This window comes from Strigops habroptila, unplaced genomic scaffold (assembly GCF_004027225.2).
Source record: "Strigops habroptila isolate Jane unplaced genomic scaffold, bStrHab1.2.pri NW_022045636.1_ctg1, whole genome shotgun sequence".
In the NCBI taxonomy this organism is placed as follows: Eukaryota; Metazoa; Chordata; class Aves; order Psittaciformes; family Psittacidae; genus Strigops; species Strigops habroptila.
The window spans coordinates 292,107-301,351 of NW_022651112.1; the positions used below are offsets into that span (position 1 = coordinate 292,107).

At 61.7% G+C, this 9,245-nt stretch overlaps 1 protein-coding gene across 2 annotated transcripts; it reads left to right on the forward strand.

Annotated features, from left to right (window-relative positions):
* The first annotated feature begins 941 nt into the window (after positions 1–941).
* SYVN1 (synoviolin 1) lies at positions 942–8,922 on the forward strand. Of its 2 annotated transcripts, none has more exons than XM_030475427.1 (16): positions 942–976; positions 1,846–1,991; positions 2,198–2,290; positions 3,047–3,199; positions 3,283–3,331; positions 3,502–3,605; positions 3,680–3,806; positions 4,727–4,826; positions 4,895–4,960; positions 5,195–5,311; positions 5,443–5,594; positions 5,707–5,844; positions 6,870–6,977; positions 7,053–7,239; positions 7,334–7,414; positions 7,503–8,922. In XM_030475427.1, exons 2-16 carry the CDS (start codon positions 1,860–1,862, stop codon positions 7,891–7,893), a joined length of 1,998 nt encoding a protein of 665 aa, XP_030331287.1. In that variant the 5' UTR covers positions 942–976; positions 1,846–1,859; the 3' UTR covers positions 7,894–8,922. The 2 variants fall into 2 exon arrangements, with proteins under 2 accessions (XP_030331287.1, XP_030331288.1); XM_030475428.2 differs by having other exon boundaries at positions 943–998; positions 7,503–8,914.
* The last annotated feature ends 323 nt before the right edge of the window (positions 8,923–9,245 follow it).

Below are 9,245 nucleotides of genomic sequence, written 5' to 3' on the forward strand. Positions count from 1 at the left end.
TTTAAAGAGGTTTTTTTTCACCTCCCAGCACCGGAGCTCAGCCTCCCCTCCCCAAACAGGGGGGGAAAGGAGGAGTTTACCTCATGGCGCTCCCTTTCCCCGCCTCAGAACAGGGATAACGGGGACGGAGCCCCTCAGGGAGCGGCGCCGCTTTTCCCGCCCTTTTCCCTCACCTGAGCAGAGCGTGTGGAGAAACCACCCCCCCTTCCCCGGGGCTCCTCTTCTATAGGCTGCCCGCCCGCGGAGCCAGCCAATCAGAAGGCGGAGACACCCGCCGCTGCCTGTCATAGGCGGGGAGGCGGGATGATAGCCAATCAAAGGAGCGGCGCGGCAGCCGGAGCGGCGCTGATAGGCTGGGTGTAAGTGTGAAGGGTGGGCGCAGGCGGAGGGTTTCTGAGGGAAAAAAGGGTGGAAAAAGGGGCCGAGAGTGGCGCGAGGGATGGAAAAGGGGCAAAAAAAGGCGAATCCGGCTCAATTTGGGTCTCCCCGGGTGGCGATGGGGGGGGAGCTGAGGCCGAGCGCAACTCGTCGCCCGTTCCGCCCCGTCCCCTAGCAACAGCCGCCGATTGGTCGGTGCCGCACGGAAGATTTTTCTGATTGGTCTAGCGCCGCGGGGGCTGGCCAATGAGAGCGAGACACGGGACCCTTGGCGTTCCCGCCCACCCAAGGCTGCTTCGACCGTACCAAGTACAAGTGCGGGGGGGGGGAAGCCTAGCGTGTTTTTGAGGTGCGGGGGTTCGCAGCCCTCGCTTAAGGGGAGCAGGCGGGGAAGGGGAACCCGCAGCAGCTCCCTTGAAGGAAGCCGTGATGGGGCAGCGGGGTGGGAAGTGTTGGGGGAAGCAACGAGGAAGCGACTCCTTGTCTTTCCCACCCCCCCCCTACAGCGGTTAGTGCAGCCCAGACGGAAGTGAGGTGTCGGGCTCTGAGGCGGCTTCCGGTGGCGGAGCGGCGGCGGCGGTGGCGGGGCTCGGTCCGAGTGAGTGCGGGGCCGGGACACAGTAACAGCGGGGCTGAGGGGCGGGGAAGGGCCGGGGGGGGCGAGGGCCCGGGGGGGGCGTGGGGGACCCGTGACATGTCGGCGGAGATGGGGACGGGAGGGGAGGGGCGCGGGTTTCATGGCGGGGGGTGGGGCGGGGACATGGGGGGCTCTTGGGGTTGGGGGGGGGACGTGGGGACACGGGGGAGCGGGTGGAGGGAGGGGGGTATGGGGGGTATTGGGGGCATGGAGGAGCTTGGGGGGGCGGTGTGGGGCTGGGGGGGGCTCAGAGGGAAGTGGGGACATGGGGACACTTGGGGGGAGATGGGGACGGGGGGGTGTTAAGGTTGGGGAGAGGGTGTGGGGTGCTGGGGGGTGTTAGGGGACACCCGGAGGGGTGGAGGATGTGGAGGGGGATGACTTGTGGGGCACTTGGAGGTCTGGAACGTGGAGGTGGGGACATTGGGGGCAACTAAAGGAACAGGAGGTGGGGGGGGACACACATGGGGAGGCTGCAGTGGGGCAGAGCGTGAGGTGGGAGAGGGCAGGGAGGGGACAGGGACAAGGAGGTGGCCCTTGGGGCCATGGGAGAAGGTGGGGGCGACACTGAGGGTGCAGGGCCCTGATGGGAGCATTTGGGGGGGGGCAGAAAAGCTCCATTTGAAGCTGCACGTTCTTCGTTCCCTGTAACAATCGTTAGTTTTGGGGACTCATTTTCCTGTAGAGCTCAGACCCCCCCCCAGAAAGGGGTTTGTCCCCATCCCGCGGGGGGGGGGGTGGCCCTTTAACCCCTCATTTTCCCCTAAACGGTGCTTTTTCCCCCCCCCAACCTCCCTCCTTGGCTGCCGGGGGCTGGTTGGACGGGGCAGGCCGGGCCGGGGAGATGCTCTGCACCGCGGTGGTGATGGTGGGGAGCCTGGCGCTGACGACGGCCGTGGTGGCTCACGCCTATTACCTGAAGCACCAGTTCTACCCCACCGTGGTTTATCTCACCAAATCCAGCCCCAGCATGGCCGTAAGTACCCGCCTCCCGAGGAGCAGTGAGGCATTAATCCCACTTCTGCTTTTGGGGACCAAAACGGGTCGTTTTCTGGGTAACTGAGAGCATCAACCCCATCCCCTGGGAGCCAACCACCTCCCCTGCATCCGGTTGGCGCCGCGGCTCCTTCCTCCTCACCCCCTTCCTCATCCCCTCCTCCCCGTTCCCGCTTTTCCCTGCAGGTTCTCTACATCCAGGCCTTTGTGCTGGTCTTTCTCCTGGGGAAGTTCATGGGCAAAGTGTTCTTCGGGCAGCTGCGGGCGGCGGAGATGGAGGTGAGGGCTGGTGGGAAGGGCTGGAATTCCCTGCTGGGAATGGGTGAATGTGGTGCTGGAGGTGCTGGTGGTGCTTTTGGGGGGTCTCTGATGCCATTTGGGGAGGGGGTTTGGACCCAAGGAGACTTTCAGCACCATTTGAGGGGGATTTTGGACCCCCGGAGGTCTTTGATGCTATTTTTTGAGGGGGATTTTGGACCCCCAGAGGTCTTCGATGCCATTTTTTGGGGGGGATTTTGATCCCTGAAAGGTTTTTGACCCTTTTTTGGGGGGGATTTTGATCCCTGAAAGCTTTTTGACCCTGTTTTGGGGGGGATTTTGAATCTCGAGAGACTTTCAGCACCATTTAAGGTGGGTTTTGGACCCCCAGTGAGGCCTTTGTTGCCATTTTGGGGGGAATTTTGAAACCAAGGAGACTTCCTGCTACCATTTGAGGGCAACTTGAACCCCAAGAGACCTTTGATGCCATCGGGCGGGGGGGGCACTTCGAAATCTAGGAGGTCTTTGGTTCCATTTTGGGGGGGATTTTGAACCCTAAAAGATTTTAGGCACCATTTGGGCGTGGATTTTGATCCCTGACAGGCCTTTGGCTCCACTTTGGGTGGAATTTTGACCCTCAAGAGACTTTTAGGCACCACTTGAGAGGGATTTTGACCCCTGAGAGACCTTGGGGCCCCATTTTGGCTTCCAATATGTGGGGCAGAGGCTGTGGGGACCCCCCCCCCCCATCACCCCCCATCACCTCCCCTTTCCCAGCACCTCCTGGAGCGCTCGTGGTACGCGGTGACCGAGACCTGCTTGGCCTTCACTGTCTTCAGGGATGACTTCAGCCCTCGCTTCGTCGCCCTCTTCACTCTCCTCCTCTTCCTCAAGTGCTTCCACTGGTTGGCTGAAGACCGGGTGGACTTTGTGAGTGCTGGGGGGGGTGAGAATGGCCCCCAAAATGCCTTTTTTGGGGGGGGGGGGGGAAGCTCAAGCCTTCTCTCTCGCAGATGGAAAGGAGCCCCAACATCTCCTGGCTCTTCCACTTCCGCATTGTCTGTGAGTATCTCGGCTTCCAGGACTCGGTCATTGAGCCCCTGGGGCCTGGAGGATCCCACTCTCCTGGTGGGATATATTTGGGATGTGACCCTCAAAGCTTGAGGTTTTGGGGTCAGCCCCACCTTGAGGCTCGTCCCCTTCATCCCCATTTCTTTCCCCTCCTGCCACAGCCTTGATGTTCCTGCTGGGAATCCTGGACTTCCTCTTCGTCAGCCACGCGTACCACAGCATCCTCACGCGAGGAGCCTCCGTCCAGCTCGTCTTTGGCTTTGAGGTAGGAGATGGCTTCTTCCCGAGGCCAGGCAGACCTCCAGGGCCTGGTGCCCACCACGCTCTCCCCCCCTGCAGTACGCCATCCTCATGACCATGGTGCTCACCATCTTCATCAAGTACGTGCTGCACTCCATCGACCTGCAGAACGAGAACCCCTGGGACAGCAAAGCCGTCTACATGCTCTACACGGAGCTCTTCACCGGTACCTCGGCCTCTGCCCCCTCTTTCCTCCTCATCCCACCCACGTTTGGGGCTCGAGGGGGTGGTTCCCATCTGGTTGTGGCCCCATAACACTAGTTATGAAGTGCAATTAAGCACCCGTTAACGAAGAGCTGGGGTCTCGGCAGCACCCCAAGGCCTGATCCATCCTCATGAATGAGCTCAGGGATGGAGCTGAGCGTCCCCTCGGTGCCACCAAACCAGGGGGAGTTGGTTGATGCCCCTTGAGGTTGGGCCACCATCCAGAGGGACATTTTCCAGTGGGAGAAATGGTCCCAGAAGAACCTCATGAGGTTCAACGAAGGGATGGGCCAAGTCCAACAACCCCCAGCATGAGCCACACCGGGCGGCGCTTCAGCCGCGGGCTCTGGTGGAGCATGAGCCACCGGTGTCCTGGGAGGTTGAGGGAGGTGATCAAGGGTGGTGAGGCCACTTCTGGGCCTCCCTGTCCAAGAGAGACACGGACATCCTGGAGAACATCCAGCAAAGGGCCACCAAGCGATGAAGGGACTGGAGAGGCCAAGAGAGAGCTGGGCCCGGTTGCTCAGAGAGGTGGTGGCAGCTCCAGCCTTGGAGATGCTCGGAAGCTGATGGTCACCACCCTCAAGGAGCAGCTCTTGGGGACCTGCTTGAGCAGATGACCTTGGAGGTCCTGTCCCACCTCAACCAACCCATGATTGCCCAAGAACATGGGGCAGGATGACCTTGGAGGTCCCGTCCCACCTCAACCAACCCATGATCGCCCAAGAACATGGGGCAGGATGACCTTGGAGGTCCCGTCGCACCTCAACCAACCCATGATCGCCCAAGAACATGGGGCAGGATGACCTTGGAGGTCCCGTCCCACCTCAACCAACCCATGATCACCCAAGAACAAGCCCTTGTTGTGCTTCCTTCCCCCAGGCTTCATCAAAGTCCTGCTCTACATGGCCTTCATGACCATCATGATCAAAGTGCACACGTTCCCGCTCTTCGCCATCCGCCCCATGTACCTGGCCATGAGGTGAGTTGGCTCCGGCGCGGGCTCCGGCTCCGGCGCCGCGGATCCCACCGGCTCCTGTCTCCTTGCAGGCAGTTCAAGAAGGCGGTGACGGACGCCATCATGTCCCGCCGGGCCATCCGCAACATGAACACGCTGTGAGTGCCCTCCCCGGGGGTGAAACCCGCCCAAAACGGGGGGAAAATCCCTCCCTTTTCCATCCGGGAAGAGGTGGGAAGGACGCGGGGGGGAGCTGGGGGTGTCCCCTGTTCCTTCTGCTGAATCCTTCCATTGAGGCAAAGGGTTGGGTTGGGGGGGGGAGGACGTGGATGACCTTCCCCATATCAATCCCACCGGGAATGGGCTCGTGATCCCGGTGCTTCCCGGCACAGGTATCCCGACGCCACCCCGGAGGAGCTGCAGGCCATGGACAACGTCTGCATCATCTGCCGCGAGGAGATGGTGACGGGCGCCAAGCGCCTGCCCTGCAACCACATCTTCCACACCAGGTGGGTGCTATCCCAGCGCCATCCCGGCATTCCCGGTGGCTGCGGGGCTGGGGTGGGGGGGGTGTGTTTTGGGGTGGGGGGGTCTGTGCCATCCCCGTCACCCCATGGCGTGGTCGCCGTCTCATCCCCAGCTGCCTGCGGTCGTGGTTCCAGCGCCAGCAGACGTGTCCAACGTGCCGCATGGACGTGCTCCGGGCATCCCTCCCGGCACAGCCGCCTCCGGAAGCGCCGGAGCAGCCCCCCCCGGCCCCTCAAACCCCCCAGATCCCTCAGCCCCCCAACTGTGAGTCTCCTTGTCCCCCCTCGTTCCCTGCTCGGCGGTGGGGCGGTGGCACCGCGCCGGGCAAGCCTTGGGAACACCGGCGCGCGCTCACTGCTCTGCTCTGCCGCCGCAGTTCCGCAGGGAATCCTGCCCCCCTTCCCGCCGGGAATGTTTCCCTTCTGGCCTCCGGTTGCTCCCTTCCCCCCGGTGCCCGGGGTTCAACCACCCAACGGTGCCGAAAACGCCGCGTCGGGCTCTGGTGCTGCAGCGGGTCAGTTCCCCCCGTGCCCATAGGCTTGGAGCTGCCAAAGCGGGGCTCCCCCTTCCTCCTCCTCGTGCCCTTCCTTCTCCTGCTCTTCCTTCTTGTTTCCTTCCTCCTCCTCCTGCCGTTCCTTCTCCTTGTTTCCTTCTTTTTCCTCCTGCCCTTCGTCCTCCTCCTGCTCTTCCTCCTCTTTTTCTGTTCCTCTTTGTCCTCCTCCTGCCTTTCCTCCTTCTCCTCCTGCCCTTCCTTTTCCTCCTGCCCTTCCTCCTCCTTCTCTCTCTTCTTCTTTTTCCTCCTCCTGTCCTTCCTCCTGCTCCTGCTCTTCCTCCTTCTCTCTTCGTCTTTGTCCTCCTTCTGGCCTTCCTCCTTTTCCTCCTCCTGCTCTTCCTCCTTCTCCTCGTGCCTTTCCTTCACATCATGCCCTTCTTTCTCCTCCTCCTCCTGCTCTTCCTCCTTCTCTCTCTTCCTCTTCTTCCTCTTCTTCCTCTTCCTGCTCTTCCTCCTTGTCTCTTTCTCTTTGTGCTACTCCTGCCCTTGCTTTTCCTCCTGCTCTTCCTCCTGCTCCTGCTCTTCTTCCTCTTCTTCTTTCTCCACTTTGTTCTTCTTCTCTCTCTTCTACTTTTTCCTGCTCCTGCTCTTCTTCCTTCTCTCTTCTTCTTTGTCTTCGTTCTGCCCTTCCTCCTTTTCTCCTTGTGCCCTTCCTTCATATCATGCCCTTCTTTCTCTTCCTCCTCCTGCTTTTCCTCCTTCTCTCTCTTCCTCTTCTTCCTCTTCCTGCTCTTCCTCCTTGTTTCTTTCTCTTTGTCCTACTCCTGCCCTTCCTCCTGCTCTTCTTCCTCTTCCTCCCCCTCTTCTTTCTCTTCCTTCTCCTTCTCTCTCTTCCACTTCCTCCTTCTCCTGCTCTGTCTCCTCATCCTTTTCCTCCTGCTCTCTCTTCCTGCTCTTCCTCCTCCTTTTCCTCTTCTTCCTCCTCCTCCTCCTCCTCTTTCTCCCTTTCCTCCTCCTCCCCCCTCACATCCCTCTTGTCCCCGCAGCTGCCCGTCCCGGCGACACCGGCGCTGCCACATCGGAACCCGCGGCACCGGGGCCGGGTCTTCCCTTGCCACCACCATGGATGGGAATGCCGTGGCCGCCGCTTTTCGGTGAGCCAGGGCAGGGTTTGGGGGGATCCCTTCGCTTCCTCCAGGCCTTTCCTCACCCCTTTCCCCCCCCCCCAGGCTTCCCGCCGATGCCGGTGCCGCCGCCCGGCTTTGCCGGCCTCACCGAGGACGAGCTTCGGGCCATGGAAGGCCACGACCGGCAGAACCTGGAGGCGCGGCTGCAGTGCCTGCAGAACATCCACACGCTGCTGGACGCCGCCATGGTGCAGATCAACCAGTACCTCACGGTCCTGGCCACCATCGGGTAACCACCGCGGCGGCAGCGCGGCCCCAGCGCCCCAAACCCAGCCCCAAACCACCCCAAAACATGGAATTCTGCTGTGGTTTCCCCCTCGCAGGTCGCCCCGTCCCGCTGCTCCTCAGCCCCCCCCCCGGCGCCGCGGAGGCGCCCCCCCCGACGCGTGCGGACACCGGCACCGGTGCGTGAGGAGCCGGGGGGGGAGGGGAGGCACCGGTTAGAGCGCGGCGTGGGGGGAGCTGGGGTGACCCATCCGCTGCCTTCCCCAGATGCCAGCGCGCCGGCGGGCGCCGAGGGCTTCACCGCGCCGGCCCGGGAGGAGGCCGAGGAGGAGGAGGAGGAGGGCGAAGGCTCAAACTCACTGGAGGAACCGGACACGGCGGAGCTGCGCCGGCGCCGGCTACAGAAACTGGCAGCGCCCTCCCATTGACGCCCCGCCGGCATTCCCGCCATTGCCGGCCCCTCGCACGCCGCCGGCCGGGAGAACCGCTCCCGTTTGGCCCTTTCGCCACCCAAACCCTCGGCTGGAAGCAAACCCCATCCCTGGCTGCACCCGGCGACCGAACCCGGCTCCTTCCGCTGCGGCGCCGCAGCAAAGAGCCACCTTGCCAGGCCCATTTTTCCCCATTTTTCCCCTTTTTTCCCCATTTTTCCCCCTAATTCTCTACCTCTCCAGCGCAGCGGATCCGGTGCGTGCCCTGGCACCGGCATTGCCTGTCCTGGTGTCCCCGCTCCGGGTGGCACCGAGACCAAGGGGAGGTTTCATCGCGGTGACTGTAGCCGACGGCTCCACCTGGCTCCAAATCGCCCCTTTTTAACCCAAACCCCCTTCTTTGGAGACTCAATAAACCCCCCCCCCAGCGCCGGGCCGCGGCCAAACTGGTTTATACTGGTTCCTCTCTGCCCCCGGCGCCAAGAAATGGGGGGGGGTTGGGTGATTTTTGGTCTCTTTTTGGCACCTTCCACCTCCCAAGCGCTCGGTTGGTGGCCACCCCCTTCCCCCACCGCGACTTCAGTGCCTCTTGGAACCCAAAAGGGCTTCGAGGAGCCCAAATATCTCAGGGAACAATGGAATTTCTCGGCAGCCGGAGCCGTTTGGGGCGGGAAGTGCCGGATCCGCACCGGGACGGCGCCGGGGGAGGTGAGGAGCCGGCGCCGGGCGGCTTTGCCCTTGGATTTGAGGTGGGAATGGCTCTTTTTGGATTTACTTCTCCTTTTCCTTCGCTTTGGGGCTCTCGTCGTCCCGGCTGGGAGCGCGTCCCTGCGGAATCCCTCGGGAAGGCGGCGGCGCCGCTGCCGGAGCTGCCGTTTGCCTCCTTTTTGGTTTTTCCTTCGTTTTTCTGCGTTTTGAGCCGAAATCATGAAGTTTTGGGGCCGGTTCTGCTTGATGGGGAGGAGTTTTGGGTGGATTCCTCACGTTTTCCTTCCATTTGGAGTGGAAACCACATGGAGGGGAGGGAACAAAGACATTCAAGCGACTGGGCTGGGGGCGTTTGCCCCTAAACCCATTTTCTTTGCCCCTAAACCCGTTTTCTTTGCCCCTAAACCCGTTTTTTTCACCCCAAACCCCGTTTTCTGGTCCCCGTTGGGTGGTGTCAGCGTTGGGGACTTATTTAATTTGTAAATAATGTATAAATTTTTAATAGCTTGATTGTAAATAACGGCTGAATAAAGGTTGCAGTAAAGCTGGTGCCGCTCCTCCATCGAGGGGGTGGGGGGCGATGGCCAACACGGTGTGACCAAGGGACGAGGGTGCCCCAAAGGTTGGTGGTGGGGGGGCCATGGGTCCAGCTCTGGGGCAGCACCACAAGAGGGATGTGGAGCTGCTGCGAGGGCTGGAGCAGCTCTGCTCTGGAGCCAGGCTGGGAGAGCTGGGCTGGAGAAGGGAAGGCCCCTGCAGGGGAGACCTTAGAGCAGCTCCAGGGCCTAAAGGGGCTCCAGGAGACCTGGAGAGGGGCTTTGGACAAGGGGTGGAGGGATGGGATGAGGAGAAAGAGCTTCCAGCTGGAAGA

Bases quoted from the DNA above. Each gene is read 5' to 3' on its own strand.
- SYVN1 (XM_030475427.1), top strand. From the start codon at position 1,860: ATGCTCTGCACCGCGGTGGTGATGGTGGGGAGCCTGGCGCTGACGACG. The intron at 3,606-3,679 runs GTAGGAGATGGC...CCCCCCCTGCAG, and splicing joins AGCTCGTCTTTGGCTTTGAG to TACGCCATCCTCATGACCAT. The intron at 3,807-4,726 runs GTACCTCGGCCT...TCCTTCCCCCAG, and splicing joins CTACACGGAGCTCTTCACCG to GCTTCATCAAAGTCCTGCTC.